Raw genomic sequence first — 20,624 nt, forward strand, 5'->3', positions numbered from 1 at the left:
CTAGTCTTTATAACCCTGGACCTTCTTCCAGAAGGCAGGAGCTGAAAGAGATCATTTCCGGGGTGCGCACTATCCTGCACTATCTCTGCAGCTTTCTTATGGCACCTGGAAGCGTAGATTTGATCCAAGGTGGGAAGAGGGCACCCAATTATTCTCTCTGCAGTCTTTACAACCCTGGATAGCATTGTTTTTCCCCTGACCGTGCAGCTCCCAAACCACACACACAGACCGTAAGTTAATACACTCTCCACAGTGCAATGGTAAAATGCCATCAACAGGTCCTTGGAGAGATTGTGCTCTCTTCATCAGGTCTTTGCTGTTTTCTCCCCAGGTTAGGTCATCTCTCAACTCCATTCCCGAGACCTGTTCCACGCACTTCCCCTCAATAATAAGTGGCTGAATATTCAATTTACGTTTCCTAAAGTCCACAATAATCTCTTTTGTTTTCTTTAGGTTTAGGTTAAGTTGTTTCTCCTGCACCACTCCCCCAACTGCTCAACTTCCTTCCTATAGGCTGCCTCCCCCTCTCCAGCCCCACATGCTCACAGACCCACGGCGTGGCCACAAACCTGCTTGCTGGACGGGCGCCGGGACACCTCCCCGCCGTGGGGCAGAGAGGGCAACCCCAGGACGGTTCCGTCGGACCGAGAACCCAGGGCGGCAAACCTGGGCAAGAGAGAGAGAAAGGAGGCAAATGATGCTCTAGAACATTGGCTGAAGGAGGCCAGCATCCTGTTCTCATAGGGGTCAACTAAGTGCCTATTGTGGGAAACCAGCAGGATTTGAACACAAGAACTGCTCTCCAGCAACTGGGATTCAGCAACGTTTGCTGCTGGGGCAGAGCGCAGCCCCGGGGGCGGGCACCCTCTCCTCCTCCTCCTCCTCCCGGAATCTGCCTCAAATTTTGGGAGCCATCCGAGTTGGAGGCTTCCTGTGGCAGGGAGTTCCACAGTCTAACACAGCTCAACTTCCTCAGCTGCCTGACGAAGGACTCTGGGGCTGGCGGAGGGAGGTGGCCACTGCTCAGCGTCCCCTCGGCTCTCCTTGGAAGAAGGAAAGCCCCTCTGGCAAGGGGGAGTTTTGCTTATCGTAGAATAATATTAATAATTAATAATAATGATTTATTATTTATACCCCATCCATCTGGCTGGGTTTCCCCAGCCACTCTGGGTGGCTTCCAACCGAATATTAAAAACAATACAGCGTCGGAAATTAAAAACTTCCCTAAACAGGGCCGCCTTCAGGTGTCTTTTAAAATAATAATAATAATAATAATAATAATAGAAAGGATGTCCAGTCCTTTTTGAAAGCCATCCTGTTTGAGGGCCAACTCTTCCTCCTGCAGTACTTCTTCCTTTCTTCCTTCCTTCCTTCCTTCCTGTTATGTTTGCACTTTGGTTTGCAAATTAATAGCAATAAAAAATATTTATGCGTGCAATTAAACAACCACAACTGCGGAATCCACCGCAGGTTAAAACTGTTTTGACACGCCCGTCACCCGAGACAAATCCTGAGCTCGAGTCTCTCACATCCTTCTCCTGCGACTGAATATCTTTGCTGAAAAAACACCTGTGACCTGGCTTCTCAGCTTGGGCTACTGGGAAAGAGCACTTGGCTACCAAGTCCAGCCACAACGGGCTTGGAAACACAGAGACAGCAGATTCACTCATAAATGGACAAAGCCTGTTACCAACTGCGGTTCCTGGACAGGGAAAGGTCAGTTCCTAAAATCCAAGAATTGTAGAGTTGGAAGGGACCCGAGGGCCATCTAGTCCAACCCCCCGAAATGCGTCGGTGACTTCAAGGCTGCACTACTGCAATGCACTCTCTGTGGGGCTTCCCTCGCTCTTGCTGACCCCACCGGTCAGAATTGGCACTATCTAAATTCAATAAATAAATAAATATACAGGCGCCACACAAGACCCGTTCCGCCTTTCTAAGAACTTGTGTGGCAGCGCCTGACCTTTGGAACTCCCTGCCACTTGAGACCCAGCCCTGCTCTGTTTTCCCCTGCGCCTGCTAAAAACATCCCTTGTTGACACAGGCCTGCCCAGACACGCAGGCTGCCAGGGAACATTTTAGGCTGCTTTTCCTTTATTGCTGATTTTATCTTTTGAATGCTGCTGTTACTGATAACATTATCGTTTTGTAAACTGTTCCGATGGTTTGGGGGGGGGGAAACAATGAACGAGCGAGCGAGCGAGCGAGCGAGCAAGCGCAGTGTGTGATTTATGGAATAAGCAGATAAATAAAATTAAAAACCCCTCGACTGTGCAGGTTCTCTCCTCACCGTGTCAGAGGCAGGAAACTCATCAGGATCCGGTGCCTCATGAGATCCCGGTGTAATTCCTGGAAGTGCTTGAATTTCTTTTTCATCGTCCAGGTGAACTCGCCGTGCGTCAGGCGCAAGGAGTACACGGTGTTTGGCCGCACCTGCCCAGGAGAGAGAAGCCAACAGAAAAAAGACACTCACGGAACTGAGAAATTGCACAAAATAAATGAAATACCATGAAAATCCCTGAAACGAGAAGGAATCGACTAGAAATATTATCTTGTGTAAATCAACTAAATCAGAAAAATCAAAAAGCTTAAGGAAAAGAATTAGAAAAACCAAAAATAGAACAAAGCCTTAACGGGACGCCGCCTACAAACCTCGTTTCACTGAACTATTCAGTTTCCTCAGAAGGAAATAGAAAAATCATAAACTTTAAAATTCAAACAAGGGTAGACCCTAAAAATTCTGACGTATTATGATCCTAGCTCGACCGAGGTAAAGCAAAGTTTTAAAACCTGCTATTTAGGTTTCCAAACCTTTTTTTTGCAAATTCAGTATTTTTGAGTCCTCAATCCTTTATTACTGCGCTTTGCTTTGAGCAGTTTTTCAGGAAAGAGAAGCCGGCAGCTGAAATCACCACAATGAGCCCTTTGCAGGGGCCAGACAAACTCTTCTCCCTGCCCCTCCAACCCTGCATTGCAGGGGGTTGGACTAGATGGCCACTGGAGGGCCCGGTCCAACTCTGCACTTCTATGATTCCACTGGGAATCGGGTCAATTGTGATATGAAAGTCCCCCTTTGCAGGGTGGCTGTGCATCTGATATCAGATGTGAAGCTGTCTTGGAAAAGGCACAGACTGATGGGCACAAGATATAGGTCATAACATTATGCTGGAAGATTGGGAAAGGTTATAGAAAATTGATTTATAATTTACAGATTGTCCTTTGCTGAAAGAAAATTATATGAAGATGATGTATAGATGGTATATGACTCCAGTGCAGTTAGGAAAAATGTATAAAACCAGTTCAAATATGTGTTGGAAGTGTAAGGAAAAGGAGGGGACATTCTACCCCATGTGGTGGGAATGTAATGAAATTAAAAAGTTTTGGGAAATGATATACAATGAATTGAAGAAAATGTTCCATCTAACATTTGTTAAGGAACCGGAAGCATTTTTGTTAGGGATTGTAGGGAAAGACCTGCCAAGGGAGTTCAAAAATATCTTCATGTACGCGACAACGGCGGCAAGAGTCTTAATAGCACATGGATGGAAGAACGAGGAAACACGGACTAAAGAAGTATGGCAAGAGAAATTGATGGACTATGCAGAATTGGCAAAACTGGCACATAAACTACGGGACAAGGATAACTGCGATTTTAAAGATGAATGGGAACCTTTTACAAAGTATTTAAAGAAACAACAAAGTGAACCGGACTCCTTGGCAGGTTTTGAATAAACACTCACAAACTCTTTATTGACAATAACCAGTCAGATAAATTAAGGATCTATACAGTTTTGTAACATGCAGAGAATAGCATTTGTAGAGAAACCAGAGATTGGAGCTGAGGGAAGTCGGGGTGGAGGGGGGAATGGGGCGGGAATCAAAGATGATATGTACTAAGATATTTTGTGTAAATTCTTAATAAAAAAATATTTTTAAAAAAGGAAAAGGAACAGACTGGAAGAAAATGTTTAAAATGACATTTGTTAAAAAAACACACACCATAAGCAACAAAGAAAGATGTTAAGTGGCTAAGTTAATTTTATGAGAAAATTGGTTTTGGAAAACTGTTACAATGACATACACTGAAATTCAGCCAGGGGGATTTGAGGAAGTCACTTAACAATGTTACCAAGATTGGATCAAGTACAGTTAAGATGTAGTATGTTTGTTTAAAAATTTTGGAAAATCAATAAAAAAATTTGAAAAAAGAGAGAGAGAGATGGATGGCTGCTGTAAGGTTACGGAGGAATTGCGAAAGGCCAGAGAGGATGCCTTGGCCAACGGGCTCAGGGCACCTTGAGAAAAAGCGGATATTGAGCTGCAAGACTTCTTATGAAATCGGGGGATTACAGTCTTCAGAGAAAAGATGGGGAGGGACGCAGAAAAGGTGCTCAGCGAGGCCAAAGAGTAAAAAGAAAAAGAGAAAGTGCAAAAGAAAAAGGCAATTCTCTCTCACGAATCATCACCCAATGAAGCTGAACAGCGGGGGATTCGTGACATGCAAAAATAAAACCCTTCTCTCGGATAACCTGTGGAACTCCCTGCCGCAGGAGGCCAACTTGGGGAGCTTGAGAAATGGATGGAGGAGGAAAGGGCTCTCCACAGACAGAGGCAGTGATGCTTCTGAATGCCGGGTTGCAGGAAACCACAGGAAGGGAGAGCGTTCCTCTCGCACTCGGGTCCCGGGATGGCAATCTGGCTGGCCCCCGTAAGAACAGGAGGCGGCTGGACTAGGGGGGTCCCCATTGGCCTCATGCAGCAGCCTGGCTCTCCTGGGGGCTTCGCCAGGGGCAAAAAACTGGCTAGCCCACCCCCCAACTATGGCACTTGGGACCCTTCCCGTTTGCCCTCCCCTTTCCACGCCTCCCACCCAATTCCGAGACATTCTGTGTTCGGAAACCATGGTGGGGTGGGACTAAATGACCTTTGGAGGGCCCCTCTGGCGCCACGACTCTACGAAAAACCAAGCTTGAAGGTGTATCTTGCTGGATCCGGCCAAGGAGGCGAACCTGCAAGCGGGACACAAGCCCCATAGCCGCTCTCCCCTCCTGCAACGGGTCAAATCTGCACGGAGCAGAAAGGGGGCTTCCTTCTCATCTGCCCCCCACCCCTAAAAAGGTTCAGTTTCTTTTTCCTCTTCCCCTTGCAATCCTCTTTTATTTTGTGGTGCATTCAGAGCTGGCCGGTTTGTTGTCTGCAAAACAAGCTGCCTCTGCTCAGTGTCACGAGGAGCCAGAAAAGGAGGAAGAGGAAGAGAAGGAAGAAGAGGTTTTAAATTAAGTGTTTTCAATTTGTTGTTAACCACCCTGAGCCTGGTTTTCTGAACCGGGAAGGGCGGGGTATAAATAATAATAATAATAATTATTATTATTAGAGGCCTCCCTCGTCTTCCTCAAAGGGGACCCGCTTGCAAAGGGCACCCGCGGAACTCCCTGCCACTTGAGGAGCCGGAGAGCGGCTTGAGCTCTGGAAGGGACAAGCAACAGCTATCGATATTGGGGCTTAGATAATTCAAACATATGTGATATGAGACAGCTAAGAAAAAAGGAGGAAACAAACAAACATCCGGAAAGGGTGGATGGGAAGTCCAGAAGAAACTATGTATACAGTGTATATATATATATATATATATATATATATATATATATTATATATATATAAAACCCTGTGTATGTGTGTGTGTATAAATTTATTTATTTATACCCCGCCCTCTCCAGCCAAGACCGGGCTCAGGGCGGCTAACACCAGGTATAAAAACAATTGATTAAAATACAACTTAAAAACAAGATGAAAACACAACATTAAAGTGCAGCCTCATTTCGGTAGATACGATGACAAGCACAATAAAAATCACATTTTGAAAAATAATAATGGGAGAAGCAACGGCTGGTGGCAGCGGGAGCAGAAGGGGAGGCGTTGGGGGAAAGGTCTGGCTGCAGGATCAGGCCAGAGATCTGGGCAAAGCACCCCACAATGGCCCCGATCCACGGAAGGCAAAGGATTTCGAGACGGTAGATTTCTTGGGGGGGGGGGAATCTGCATGGCTGTTTGGCTGAGAGACAACCGATTTGCAAGAATCAGAAGAGACTTGCAGGGTCCGGCCCCGTGGCCCCTCTTGGCCAGCACTCTCACAGGGGCCAGCCAAGGGCCCATGGTGGGGAACCGGCAAGCAGACGTGGGGTTTCCAGAAACCGGAGTTGAGAAGCATCTCTGCCTCCAGTGGGAGAGAGTTCCACAGTCTAACTCCGCACCGAAGAAGCCCTTTAATTTCTCCCTCTGCCCCGAATCCTCCAACATTCAGCTGAGTCTCTCCGTGTCGACCAATTAAGAAATCTGTGCAGCACTTTCTGTTTTGTTGAGAAACAGCTTGTCAGCAAAAGCCACACCTCATTTGCGTAACGGACATGGAGGGGGAACCTATTTGCATACTATTTGCATACTGTTGCCAGCCAAGAGGAGATGCCCACGGCTCAGCCTGGCAGAGGCAAACTCGGCCCTCCAGATGTTTTGGGACTACAACTCCCATCATCCCTGAACCGCTGGCCCTGTTAGCTAGGGATGATGGGAGTTGTAGTCCCAAAACATCTGGAGGGCTGAGTTTTCCTATGCCAGGCTCAGCCGCACAAGACCTGCTTTGGAAACATAGCATTGTGCAGTTGGCAGGGACCCCCAGGGGTCATCCATACCAACCCCCTGCAATGAAGGAATCTCAGCTAAAGCATCCATGACCCAGGGTTACCCCATCTCTGCTTAAAAACCTCCAAGGAAGGGGAGTCTGCCACCACCGTTTACACGGAGGGAAGTGTAATTTGGAGACCTGGGAGAGACCCGGGTTCAGATCCCGCGACTTGACCACAAAGCTCTCACTGGACTCAGCTCTCAGCCTGGCCCACCTCACAGGGTTGTTGCTGGCATTCCTTGAGGACTAGGACCTTGGAGTGAGGACCCACCGGGTGTGAGTTTGGGGGCCAGTCCCTGCCTCTCAGCCTAAGCTAATTGGGAGTTAAAGCGCTTACGGATTCATAAAAAGGATTGGGGGGCTGGAGCAACTGTGTGGGGTAGTGGTTAGAGTGTGGGACGGGTTCCTGGGAGAGAACAGGGTTCGAATCCCTGCACTCAGCCATGAAGCCTCCTGGGTCCTTCAGCCTGGACCACCTCACAGGGTTGTTGCAGGGATTAAACGAGGAATGGGGAATTAAACTGGGTATAGGCCACCATGAGCTCCTGGTAGGAAAATTTGGGATTATCAATGCAATAAGCAAGCAAAGAGAGAAAATAAGGCCACCTGGCCAACTCCTGGCTCAGTGGCCAGGGAACATTTCGCAGAACTGTATAAATGTGGAGTTGGACCAGGGACCCCAAGGGGTCATCCATACCAACCCGCTGCAGTTCGGGAATCCTGTTTGCGCCTGAATCCTGTTCACGGGTTTCCCGCTGAGGCACCTGTGAGGACAGGGTGCAGGGCTAGCTGGGGCCCCCCTTGGGCCTGATCCTGCTGCTGCTGCTGCTCTCTCAGTGCTTGAGAATGGTCTGGGTTTTTTCCTAACTGAATGTGCAAAGAGAGCTCCTTCCCTCCCTCTCCGGGTTCTCTTTGTCTCTTTGTAACCTGAGACTCACAGGACACCAAAGCCCCGCTCTGACTTGTCTGCTCAGGGCTGCAGGATCCTCCCCGGAGCAGAACCGGGAGGGGGAGGGGAGGCAGCGGCGCCCCCCCCCCTCCCAAAAACCAAAGGTTGCCCGGCTGGCAAAACCCGTACCTACTGTCCTGTTTTTCATTCCCAAGGGAAAAAAATTAAAATAAAAGTTATATGCAACTCTGCAGCGGATGCGCTGAATGAGGAAGTCCAGCTTGCCTTCGGAAAATAATATATATCATTTGACTCTGTGAATTTAATTGCTGTGATTCCCGCAATTCGCTTGGGGGGCGGGCTAGATGAGCCTTGGGTGCCCCTTCGATTTCCGCCCCCGGCCCCCCCCCCCACTTCTCCCTTAGGCGCCCCCTTACCTTGGAACCGCTGGCATATCTCTCTGCGCTCTCCACGCGCGCAGTGACGGGGACCCCCCTAAGAAAAAGGGGTCCCTGAGTCCGGAGGGGCTTCCGCTCGTAGACGGCCAGGAAGGGGCTGAGGTCACCTGGGGAGAGAGGGAGGCTGGACCGGTTAGGGGACCCCCAACTCCTGCCCCTAATTAACCCACAATCTACAAAAAAGTGGGGTGTCCCTGCACCGACTGACCTGGCGCCTCGTCCCGGCGGAGACCATCTCTCTCGTCCTCCGCTTCCAGGTCCGAGTCGTCCAGGGTCTCCCCGCCGGGGTGGGGTCTCTCCAAGCTCAGCATGGGGCCGTCCTGCTGGGGTGCGGGAGGAGGAGGAGGAGCAAAAAGAACCCAGGAGTCCGAGCCCTCATGCCGGGCCCGGAGATCTCCAAAAACTTCGGCACAGGAAATTCTTTCTCTCTCTCTTTCCCCGATTCCGCTGGAAATTTTTACGCGCAGGCAGCAGCCGGTCTCTCCAGGCAGCCAGTTCCTGCCCCACCCTGCCTGGTCCGCCTGACTCACGCTCCGGGAAAGGGGGGGCATCCCTCCCTCCCCCCCACCCCCCCAACCCCGGTCCCAGGCGGGTCTGGATGCCGGACAGACGTGTTGGGCAGGAAGCGCAGGCTGGCCTCGCCCAGGGCGTCCGAGGGTCCCCGGGGGCGAGGCCAAAGGGGGTCTCCATCTCTTGGAATTAAGATCTCCGGAAGAAATATCAACAACCTCAGATATGCAGATGACACAACCTTGATGGCAGAAAGTGAGGAGGAATTAAAGAACCTTTTAATGAGGGTGAAAGAGGAGAGCGCAAAATATGGTCTGAAGCTCAACATCAAAAAAACGAAGATCATGGCCACTGGGCCCATCACCTCCTGGCAAATAGAAGGGGAAGAAATGGAGGCAGTGAGAGATTTGACTTTCTTGGGCTCCATGATCACTGCAGATGGTGACAGCAGTCACGAAATTAAAAGACGCCTGCTTCCTGAGAGAAAAGCAATGACAAACCTAGACATCACCTTGCCAACAAAGGTCTGTATAGTTAAAGCTCTGGTTTCCCCAGTAGGGATGTATGGAAGTGAGAGCTGGACCATCAAGAAGGCTGATCTCCGAAGAATGGATGCTTTTGAATTCTGGTGCTGGAGGAGACTCTTGAGAGTCCCATGGACTGCAAGAAGATCAAACCTCTCCATTCTTAAGGAAATCAGCCCTGAGTGCTCACTGGAAGGACAGATCCTGAAGCTGAGGCTCCAAGACTTTGGCCACCTCATGAGAAGAGAAGACTCCCTGGAAAAGACCCTGATGTTGGGAAAGATGGAGGGCGCAAGGAGAAGGGGACGATGGAGGACGAGATGGTGGGACAGTGTTCTTGAAGCTACCAGCATGAGTTTGACCAAACTGCGGGAGGCAGTGGAAGACAGGAGTGCCTGGCATGCTCTGGTCCAGGGGGTCACGAAGAGGCGGACACGACTAAATGACTAAACAACAACAACATCTCTTGGCCCAGCCTCCTGCCCCCCCAGCAGCTAAATGTCCCCAAGGACCTAGCGAGCGAAGTAGACTGCCCCTGCGCCAGGAGGCTCGATTAAGGACGGCAGAAGGGTCCACATGTTCCAAGATTAAAGCCTTTTGGGATACCATATAGAATGAATTGAAAAAGACTTTCCTGTAGCACCTTAAAGACCAACTAAGTTAGTTCTTGGTATAAGCTTTCGTGTGCATGCACACTTCTTCAGATAAGTGTGCATGCACACGAAAGCTTATACCAAGAACTAACTTAGTTGGTCTTTAAGGTGCTACAGGAAGGAATTTTTTACTTCGACTATGGCAGACCAACACGGCTACCCATCTGTAATTGAAAAAGACTGTGGAAGAAAGGGGTCAAGTTTACTGCATGTATGGTTTTAAAGGAAAATATTACAAAAATGATGTCTAGGTGGTACTTAACCCCAGTCAAATTAGCAAAGATTTATCACAACAGTGATAATCTCTTCTGGAAATGCAAAGAAAAAGAAGGTACTTTTTATCATATGTGGTGGCCTTGCCCCAAGGTGAAAGATTTCTGGAAGAAGATTTAGAATGAATTGAAAAAAATGTTGAAATATACATGTATTAAGAAACCAGAGGCCTTTCTTCTTGGAATAACAGGTTTGGAATTGCCCAAGAAATATGTTAAATTATTTTTGTATGCCACAACTGCAGCTAGAATTTTGCTAGCTAAGAATTGGAAAACACAAAAAGTTCCAACAGTGGAGGAATGGCAGATGAAGGTGGTGGACTTTTCGGAGCTAGCTGACCTGACCGGAAGAGTCCGCGACCAGAAGGAGGAGGACTATCAGGAAGAATGGACGAAATTTAAAAACTATTTAGTTAAATATCTTAAATTAAATTAATTGGACTGCCTGCAAGTACCAGATAGGCTTAGGATTTAAATGTGTAATGTGATGAATTGATATGTTTAAAGTTGAAATGTAAAGAAAGAAAGAAGTAAGTAAATTTTTTAAGAACTTAGGTTTTGGAAAACCGTTAAAATGATATACAGTGAAATCCAATCAGAGGGATATGAGGAAGTCACTTAACAATGCTACAAAGTTTGGTTTAAATACAGTTGAGATATATGTCTGTTTGTTTGTTTTTATGTTTGTTTGTTTAAATTTTTTTTTGGAAAACTAATAATTTTTTTTGAAGAAATAAAAAACAACGGCAGTAGGGGCGTGCCGCTGGAAGAGGCCAAAGGGGGTCCTCACCTTAGCCTGGCATCGTGGAATACCCCCAAGGGAAGCCCCCCTGGCAGAATCCGGGCGCAAGAGGAACACTCTCCCCTCTGGCGTTCAGAAGCATTCCCTGCTTCCTCCTCAAGGAATTTGTCCTGTCCTCTTTTAAAGCCATCCAGGTGAGAGGCTGGGAGTTCCGCAGGTTAACTCAGCGCCGTGCCAGGAGAAATAAAGTTATATCAAGTACAATATATGGAAATGATGAATCAGGAAATAGAATGGAAAATTAAACAAATGAGACAAAAAACATTTGAATCAGCTAACAAATGTGGGAAATTGCTGGCCTGGCAAATGAAAAAAGGACAAAAATTAAATACTATTACAAATTTAGAAGTGGAAGGAAAGACTATACATAACCCAACTGAGATTAGAAATTGTTTCCAGAGGTACTTTAAACAACTATATACACAAGGGCCACAGAAGGAAATGGCTATAGACCGATTTCTGAAGACAAATGGATTACAGAAAATATCCCAAGAAAGTAAGTTAATGCTGAATTATAAAATATCTGAACAGGAAGTGGAAGGTGCCATTCAAAATATGCAATTAGGCAAATCTCCAGGACCGGATGGGCTGACTTCTAGATATTATAGATCTTTGAAAGAGTGGCTATTACAACCTTTAAAGGAAGTCTGCAATGAAATATTGGAAGGGAAAAGGGCACCAGAGTCTTGGAAAGAGGCGCACATTACACTTATACCGAAAACAGCGACTGAAAAGACTCAGCTTAAGAACTACCGCCCCATATCGTTACTTAATGTGGATTACAAAATTTTTGCAGACATTTTGGCCAAGAGATTGAAAAAAGTATTGATGGAAGAGATTCATAAAGACCAAGCGGGCTTTCTCCCGGGAAGACACTTGTCCGATAATTTGAGGAATATAATTGATATTTTGGAAAAACTAGAAGTGAACATAAATACTAAAGCAGTTTTGATATTTGTGGACGCGGAGAAAGCTTTTGACAATATCACTTGGAGTTTTATGAAGAAGAACCTACAGGGGATGGGGGTAGGCCAAGGTTTTGAAAACGGTATAAGTGCAATTTATTCAGAACAAAAGGCTAAACTAATTGTAAATAATGTGGTGACGGAAGAATTTAGGATAGAAAAAGGGACAAGACAAGGTTGCCCAATCTCCCCATTGCTTTTTATATCGGTCCTGGAGGTTTTGCTGAACATGATTAGAAGGGACCGGTTGGTTAAAGGTATACAGGTCGGAGCCAAACAGTACAAATTGAGAGCATTTGCAGATGACTTAGTATTGACGTTACAGGAGCCAGAATCTAGTACTAAAAGAGTTTTAGAACTGATTCAAGAATTTGGTCAAGTTGCAGGATTTAAATTGAATAAGTTAAAGACCAAGGTTTTAGAGAAAAATTTAACACCAATGGAGAGAGCGGTTTCAGAATGAGACAGGTTTAACAGTGGTTAAGAAAGTTAAATACCTGGGGATTAACATGACAGCAAAAAATGGGAATTTATTTAAAGACAACTATGAAAAATGCTGGGCTGAAGTGAAAAAAGATTTAGAAATTTGGTCAAATTTGAAGCTTTCACTGCTGGGCCGTATTGCTGCGGTAAAAATGAATGTATTGCCTAGAATGTTGTTTTTGTTTCAAACACTGCAAATTGTGGACAAAATGGACTGTTTCAAGAGGTGGCAGAGAGATATTTCTAAATTTGTCTGGCAGGGCAAGAAGCCTAGAATAAAATTTAAAATACTAACAGATGCAAAGGAACGAGGTGGATTTGCCCTGCCAGACTTTAAACTTTACTATGAATCAGCAGCTTTTTGCTGGTTGAAAGAATGGTTGCTTCTTGAAAACACTGACATTTTGGATCTAGAAGGTTTTAACAATGTATTTGGATGGCCTGCATATCTGTGGTATGATAAGGTCAAAGCACATAAAGCATTTAAAAATCACATTGTCAGGAAAGCATTGTTTAATGTCTGGATAAGATACAAGGACTTATTGGAAAATAAAACTCCAAGGTGGTTGTCACCGATGGAAGCAAAAGCTCTGAAAAAGCTCAATATGGAGGCCAAATGGCCGAAATATTGGGAAATTTTGGAACAAGACGGAGATAGACTGAAATTGCAGAGTTTTGAGAAATTTAAAAACAAAGTGCGAGACTGGCTTCATTAATACCAGATAATGGAGGCATATAAGTTGGATAAGAAAATTGGTTTCCAGGTGGAAAAATCAAAATTAGAAACAGAACTATTAGAACCCAAAACTAAGATTTTGTCAAAGATGTATAACTTGCTGTTGAAATGGAATACTCAGGATGAAATGGTGAAATCTGCTATGATTAAACTTTTTTTATGTATGCCACAACAGCAGCAAGAATACTCATTGCAAAGTATTGGAAGACACAAGATCTACCCACTCTGGAAGAATGGCAGATGAAGTTGATGGACTATATGGAACTGGCGGAAATGACTGGCAGAATCCGAGACCAGGGAGAAGAGTCGGTGGAAGAAGATTGGAAGAAGTTCAAAGACTATCTACAGAAATATTGTAAAATTAATGAATGTTAGAACGATGTTGGATAGAAATTAAGTGGTTTCCAGCTGTAATGTTTTAAGGGAATATGAAAAATGGGTTGTTAAGAGGTAAAAATCTAACGTTACTATTTTAAGACCAAAGATTAGGACAAATAAAGAGGGTAAGGATTTGCTGAACCAACAAACTGAACTGGAATACAAAAAAGGGAGGTTATGAGGAGGTCCGGGAAACAAGCAAATGAAAGATAAGTGATTGAAAGACTGAATTGTTTTTAACTATTTTTATTTTGTATTTTTCTTTTTTCTTTTTCTATTTTGTAACATTTTGAAAATCCTAATAAATATCTTATAAAAAAAACTCAGCGCCGTGCCAGGGACCCCGGAGCGCTGCTGCCTGCCTGTGCAGACATTACGGGGCGAAATGGGGCTGGCGCAACAAGGTGGCTCTCTCCGATGCCAGAGGACTCTGCAAATCGGTGGGTGGGATACTAGAGGAAGAGGCACCATATCTGCATAATATTTGGACAGCCTTTGCTCTGTGGGGCTGGAGGAGGGGCACATGTGGGGCTGCCGTGGAGCAGTGGGGGGTGAGCTCCAGTGGTTTGCCAGCTCCTAGACTAGGATCACCAAGTCAGGTCCTGCTAACCTTCTGGCTAGACTACTGCAACGCACTGTGTATGGGGCTACCCTTGAAGACGGTCCCGTGAGAGTGCAAGGAAATCGAACACCAATATTGCAGGATTCGCACTGGCTGCCTAAGACAAGGCGCTGGTGTGAGTTCGTAAACCTCTATATGACAGAGGCAGAGCGGCGTAGTGGTTAGTGTCAGGCTAGGACTGGGGAGAGACGAGGGTTCAAATCCCCCCACTTGGCAGCGTTTGGGGCGAGTCCCTGCCTTCTCTCAGCCTGACCTACCCAACAGGGCTGTTGTAGGGCATCACCTGAGATGGGGGGGGGGGAGAAGGAAGGTAGGATAATGCAATTAAACGAATGAACGAATGACTTGGGACCCAAATCTACAATCTCCCAATGATCAGCCCACTTGGCTGCCCGAAATCCTCTTGGAGAAGGCCAAATAATATGCCCCAAATCCTTTCGCTCCAGTAAAGTGATTTGCTTTAATTCTCTGGGAGCAATGCAACGGTTTGGGTCTTTTGCGGGAAGATTGGTTTTGCTGCCATGATAAACTCCCACCGCCCAGGAATTCTATGGGGTGAAGGGCAGCTGGGAGGGGCAGCCCTCGGAGGGGGAAAGAGGAAGGCCAGGGGAGAGGGTCTCAACTCTGCATTGCATCTTCTCTCACCCTCTCTATAAGGGTCACAGAATTTTGCGTTGGGACCCCGCAGGGTCATCCAGTCCAACCCCCTTTAATGCACTGAACCTCGCTTGATCTTCTGCCCCACGTCCACCCCCAAATTGGGAGCTCAGCCAGGCAACCTCAGGAGCGTGCAAGCCCAGCCAAAATGACACTTGCCTGCACCCCTGGTTGGCACTGCGCCCTCCAAGCGACACATCCCCACACCGGAAGGCTAAAAGAGGATTTCCCCCCTCTTGACCTGAACTGAAACTGGGAATCCCAGAATTACAACAGCCCCAGGCAGGGGTTCCTCTTTTGCAGGGGTCAGCAAACTTTTTCAGCAGGGGGCCGGTCCACTGTCGCTCAGACCTTGTGGGGGGCTGGACTACATTTTGGGGAAAAACAATGAACAAATTCCTATGCCCCACAAATAACCCAGCGGTGCATTTTAAATAAAAGGACACATTCTACTCATGTAAAAACACGCTGATTCCTGGACCGTCCGTGGGCCGGATTGAGAAGGCGATTGGGCCGCATCCAGCCTCCGGGCCTTAGTTTGCCTACCCCTGGGCCTTGCCTGGAGGCTGTGGGTCACTTCCAGGCCCAGAAAAGGGGGGAACTGGAGATTCCTGCATTTCAGGGAAGGTTGGACTAGATGACCGCTAGGGGTCCCCCTTGCAGCTCCGCCATTCAAAGACTGTGGCCTTGGAAGGGGATTGGCTTTCTTTTTCGTTGGAGGTTTTTAAAGAGAGTTCGGGTGGGATTCTTTTGCTGAGATCGTCCTGTGATCTATTGGTAGATCACTGGACGTCTGGGGTAGATCACTGGTAGATCACTGCCCTCCCAAAAGAAGCTCAACAAGTTTGGCTCAACTAAAAAAAACATTTTTGCTTCCTGCACCCCAAAAAATGTGGCTTTCCCCCTCCCTAAAAAAAAACACAACAACTTTAGCCTGAACCCCCAAAAAGGGGAGTAGATCACTGCCAGTTTTTAACTCTGTGAGTAGATGGCAGTCTCTTGGGAGTTGGCCACCCCTAGATGACCCCTGGGAGTCCCTGCCAGAGAGCGCAAAGCCACCTGCCTCTCCCAAGAAAAAGAGAAATATCTGACTTGAACCACTCTGGATCATAGGCCCCAAATGAGGGAAACCGAAAGGGATCTCGTAGGCATTTTGGGGGATCCCCAAGCCCTGACTCTGCAAGTCCAGTCGTGAAACTTCATTAAGGCCCAACAGAACTGCTGAAAGCCAAAAGGAGCCCAGGACTTCCGAAACCTCAGCTGCTTCTGTCCTATTTGCAGGCGGGTTGGGCTAGATGACCGCTGGAGGGTCCCTTCCGACACTACAGTTCTACAATTCCTGCAATGACTCAGGGATATGCTCCCGGTCTACTCGGAAGTAGGCAGCGAGGGTGGTCCGCTTCCAGCTCCAAGAGCAGCTCAGGTAGCTGCCCTGGGGCTCTGACTAGAGAGGCAGGGTGGAGCAGTGGTTAGAGCTAGCCTCTGAGAGAGTCGGGGGGGGGGGAGTTTGGGGGCCAGTCCCTGCCTCTTTCAGTCTAACCTTCCTTGCAGGGTTGTGGTTCCGGAGATCAAACGAGGGGAGGGGGTAAAATGGGCAATATATCAGCGGCCAGTAAACTTTTTCAGCAGGGGGCTTGTGGGGGGCCGGACTATTTTTTTTGGGGGGGGTGGAATGAACGAATTCCTATGCCCCGCAAATAACCCAGAGATGCATTTTGAATAAAAGGACACATTCTACTCCTGTAAAAACACGCTGATTCAATTGAGAAGGCGATTGGGCCGCATCCGGCCCCCGGGCCTTAGGTTGCCGACCCCCGCAATAAATCCATAAATGAATAGCACTTTCCGGAGCTAACAGAGACTCCAGCCCCGGAGTCCAGGGATGGATCAAAAGACTCAGGACCCCCCCCCCTAAAAAAAGCAGCAGGAAGGTAGACAGTTAGACACGTGTCTCTGAGGGGTGTGGGGACGCCCCAAAGCCCTGCAAAGGGGGCGAAACCAGACCCAGACCCGTCCCGTCCCTTCCCCCCCCCTCGCTGGAGCCCCGGCACCTATCCGCTCGCCCCCATTCCTGGGGCGCAGAGAGAGAGAGAGAGGACGCCCCCACCTCGCTCCTCCCCAGAAAAAGAACCCAGGCGTCCGGGCCCCTGCCCCACCATGCGCGGTGCTCCCCCCCCCACCCGGCCCCAGTTTCCGAGGAGGAGAAGGAAGTACCGCCCCCCCCCCCAGCTTGCCAAATTCCTCTGCGAGTAGCGGAGATTTTGAGTCATAAGGACGGGGGGGGGGGAGAGAGAGGGCGGGGCCTCGGGACTTTCCTGGGTGGGGCCGGGGGTCTTTCCGAAGCAAGAGCCCTTCTGATCTCCAAGGGGGGGTCGGGATCCTGGGATTTTCCGTGGGGTGGGGAGGGGGCAGGGAGGGAGGGAGGCAGGCGCGCAGGACCTGGTGGAAATTTACAGATGGGGAGGGAGGCCAGGTGGGGGGGGGGTCTCACCTGCAGGGCCCGGGGGGGGGCGAGCAGGGCCGTCGCTGCTGCTGCAGCTGCTGGGGAACCGGCCGGCGGGGGGGGGGGGCGGGAAAGAAGGAGGGCCGGCTCCGCCCAGAGGGCCCCGAGCCATGTGCAGAGAGCCGCCGGCGCCGCCCCTGCCCTTCCGCCCAATCCCCAGCCGAGGCGAGGCAGGATGAGGCCCCCCCGCTGCCCTCGCCCAAAAAGGGGTGCTGGGGCCGAGGCATCTCTCGAGCATGCACAGAGCGCCTTCGCTTCCCGGAACCCGAGACGCGCTTTGCTGCTGTCGGGGCGGCAGCGCTGAATGGGACCCCGCAGGGTCATCTAGCGCAACCCCGGCCAGCGGGGGTTCAAGGGGCCGCTTTTGATTTTGGAATGCCTCCCACCCCCATCAAAAAAAGGCCCCCCGGTTTGTTTTAGGCGCTTACCAAGGTCCCCTCCTGCTCGCGCACTCACGCACACCCCCCCCCCGCCTGTTATCCTGGAGTTTGTGGCAGAAGTGGAGAGTTGGAAGGGACCCCCCGAGGCCATCCAGCCCGACCCCGCGCAATGCAACGGGCGGCGGTCCACGTTTTGGCCAGATGGTGGATCCTCTGCCCCCCCCCCGAAAAACACTGCTTAGAAGGGGATGTCTCGCGCCTTTGGGGGGCTCCCAGGTGCGTCGGGGGTGCTGGAGAGGAGCAGGTATATTTGGGGTGCCCCCCCCCCGCAGGCTCCAGCTGGTCGGAGGGAGGGAGGGAGGCAGTTCGGGAGGCGGCGCCGGGCGCTGTTTGCCCGAGGAGGCGGGAGGGGGGCGTCTCCCCTGGCCTGGCCCACCCAGGGCGGGCGGGGAACTCCCCGTCTTGACACTCCGGGAGACCCGGGAGAGCGAGAGAGGCGCGGGCAGGTGAGCAGGGACCCAGGGGAGACCCCACCGCGGGACCAAAGGGAAGGAAACGGGGGGGGGGTCTCTACTTTGGGGTGGGGGAGTGGGGAGAAGCAGGCCAGCAAGGGGGGGGCAGAGCCCTGAAGGCAGAACCCCGCCCTTTGCAAATGTGAAAGGGGTTTTGTAAATGTTTGGGGGGGGGGGAGACAAGAGATCAGGCATGCTTTGAGGTTTTCTCTGTGCCCCCTACCTGATTCTCCTCTGCAATACTCTGTGTTTGCAGGGGGTGACAATGGGGGGCAGGGAGAGCACCCCCCCTATTCCACATGCCCCCCCCTCAGGTCTCTCTTTCTGCCTCAGGATCTGACAGGATGGGGTCAAAGTTTCCCAGCTGCTTCCCCCGGGGAAGGCGCTCCCGGCGCCACAGCAAGACGGAGCAGAAGGAGCCCCCCACAGGTAAGCAGAGCCCCCCAAGTCCTTTGCACTCCCCCTTGGGCGACTTCTTCCTGCCCTAGATGCAGCCCATCCCCCAGGGCAGGGGCGTGGGGATCCCTTGCCCCTTTGCCAGAGAGCTGACCCGGCCCCTCCATCCCAGGTTCCCTCCCTTGGGTGCCTTTTGGGAGAATCACCAAATTGTAGAGTTGGGACCCCAGGCGGTCATCCAGACCAACCCCCTGGAGAGCAGGGGTTGCAAACTCTGTTTGAGCCTCTCCTCTTCCTTCTCCACCTGCAGCAGCCGCTTCCTCCTCCTCCTCGGACGCCCCCGAAGCCGCAGCGCCGCGGACACGCTCCACGCCGTCCACCAGCAGCGAGACGGACTCCCAGAGTGGAAGGGCCTACTTCAGCGGAAAGGCCAGGGTCTCCTTCCGCCATCAGCTGGACTCCGAGAGGGAAGTAACCAGCTGAGCTCCCCCCCCCCAGGAACACTCCTCCCCCCCCCCACAGGTGCCCCTGGAGCAGGAAGACTGAGCTTGGGCCCCACAGGAGACTCCCGGCAATATAGGGTGGGGGGTCAGTGCAAGCCCCCCCCCCAGCAAACTCGTTGACAGCGAGCGCAGCCTGCGTGTTGGAAGCTACTGGGATGAGAAGAGGGGCTTGGCTGCTTCCCAGCCCCCCCCCCCAAAACGACCAGCCCTCCTGCAGAAGATGGGGAGGTCAAATAAGTGAGGGGTCAGACCCAAGCCAAGCCAGGATTTGGGCAGCAACCCCAAACTGGAGCGGACTAGTTGTGGGGCTCAGATGAGCAGATAAGTTTGCAGGCTTGGGTCCCGATTCCAAAGCCCCAGCAGCGGATATGGAGCAATAAAAGGTGTTACTCTCCCATCCTCGTTTCAGATGTGTGTTTTTTTGAGTCGGGGTTGGGCTAGATGACCTTTGGTGGACCCTTCCAAGACCCCAGCGCTTCTCAAACCAGGCCCAGCTCACAAGGGGCAGGTGGGTCTCCAAAGAGAGGGGAGGGGGCCGGCCCCAATCCTTTTTGCCACGTTGAGCTGCTGGGCAGGGGGCCCAGCCAGTGTTGTGAGCTGCTTGCGTGTCAACGCCTCTCCTCCGGCGCTGGCGCTGGGCCCAATCCGCCCGCCCGCCCGGTCCAAGCAGAAGGCAGGCTGGAGCAGGAAAGAGGGAAGGGCCGAGTGCGAAACCAAACACCCCACCCACCAAAACAGGCAGGCGGAGGAGAAGAAAACACGTCGGGCCGTTAAAAGTGAAAATTAAAGGACGGCAGGCCCCGAAATTGTGGTTCGAGGGTCCTTGTTTTCTGCATCACGCCTCCGTCCGCCCCCCCAAAAAAGGGGAGTTTGGGAGAGGGGGGCCAGGCCGGGCCTGCGGCACCTTCCTCCTCCTCGGCTGGGCGTAACCCCTTATCTCACCAGGGTAATCACAGCCTGGGAACAATTGCGGCAGGATGGAGAAACCTCAATCGGGATTAGAGGGAGGGAGGGAGGCAGCCCTGCGGAGCCAGCCACCCTCGCAGGGGAGGGGGGCACCAGCGCCCCCTGCTGGCACCTGGGGGCACAGGGAGAAGAGCAGGGTGCTGGGCTCTTACGCGGTTCCTGCGCCAGGAGCCTCAAGGGGACAGAGAAAGGTCACACCCCTCCCTTTCCAGGAAGACGTCAGACAGGGATCAGGCCCATCAAGTCCAACATTCTGTTCTCACAAAGCCGTCCTGTGGGAGGGAGTTCCGCAGATTAACTGTGTCACAAAACTACGAGTCCTGCAGTGCCAAGCCAGGGCAGATCAAACCTGAGAGTCAGTGTGGTGCGGAAGGGAGGGCTGGACGAGGTCCAGGGTTCATATCTGGCACCCCAGCCAGATGGGCAGGCATAAATAAGAAAATTATTATTATTAATCCTCCCCACTGGGCCCTGAAGCTGCCTGGGTCACAAGGCCTCTCAGCCCAACCTACCTCGCAGGCTCGTGGTGGGGATGGTTATATATTTCTTGCTACCCTGCCTTTCCCCCTGACAAGACTCGAGGCGGCTTGCAGAGGAAAAAGCTGAAAATACAGAAGATGTGTGAGTTATTGAAGGAGCAGAGAGAGAACCACCTACGCTACCTTGAAATGAAATACCGTGAAAATCCCTGGAACGAGAAGGAATCGACTAGAAATATTATCTTATGGAAACAAAC

At 50.4% G+C, this 20,624-nt stretch overlaps 2 protein-coding genes and 1 long non-coding RNA gene across 5 annotated transcripts in view; 2 read left to right on the forward strand and 1 right to left on the reverse strand.

Moving 5' to 3' along the window:
- PLD2 (phospholipase D2) overlaps positions 1–8,592 on the reverse strand; it is a 30,580-nt gene extending 21,988 nt beyond the window's left edge. Inside the window, exons 1-4 of the mRNA XM_080979672.1 lie at positions 8,235–8,592; positions 8,006–8,133; positions 2,291–2,433; positions 570–666 (exon numbers count right to left, since the gene is read on the reverse strand). Of these exons, the coding sequence (XP_080835798.1) occupies positions 570–666; positions 2,291–2,433; positions 8,006–8,133; positions 8,235–8,577 (711 nt within the window). The 5' untranslated portion in view covers positions 8,578–8,592. The remainder of the gene's footprint in view (positions 1–569; positions 667–2,290; positions 2,434–8,005; positions 8,134–8,234) is intronic.
- Positions 8,593–9,887: 1,295 nt separating this feature from the next.
- Positions 9,888–10,870, forward strand: LOC308461025. The gene is made up of 2 exons (XR_013978775.1): positions 9,888–10,598; positions 10,736–10,870. It is a non-coding gene; the product is annotated as an uncharacterized lncRNA (long non-coding RNA).
- A 6,354-nt stretch (positions 10,871–17,224) lies between these two features.
- LOC308462388 (uncharacterized protein) lies at positions 17,225–19,319 on the forward strand. 3 transcript variants are annotated; one of them, XM_080980081.1, is made up of 3 exons: positions 17,225–17,815; positions 18,357–18,452; positions 18,730–19,319. In XM_080980081.1, exons 1-3 carry the CDS (start codon positions 17,713–17,715, stop codon positions 18,900–18,902), a joined length of 372 nt encoding a protein of 123 aa, XP_080836207.1. In that variant the 5' UTR covers positions 17,225–17,712; the 3' UTR covers positions 18,903–19,319. The 3 variants fall into 3 exon arrangements, with proteins under 3 accessions (XP_080836207.1, XP_080836208.1, XP_080836209.1); XM_080980082.1 differs by having other exon boundaries at positions 17,232–17,787; XM_080980083.1 differs by lacking the exon at positions 17,225–17,815 and adding an exon at positions 17,870–18,017.
- Positions 19,320–20,624: the final 1,305 nt, after the last annotated feature.

Source organism: Podarcis pityusensis, assembly GCF_964106645.2.
Source record: "Podarcis pityusensis genome assembly, chromosome: 13".
NCBI lineage: Eukaryota > Metazoa > Chordata > Lepidosauria > Squamata > Lacertidae > Podarcis > Podarcis pityusensis.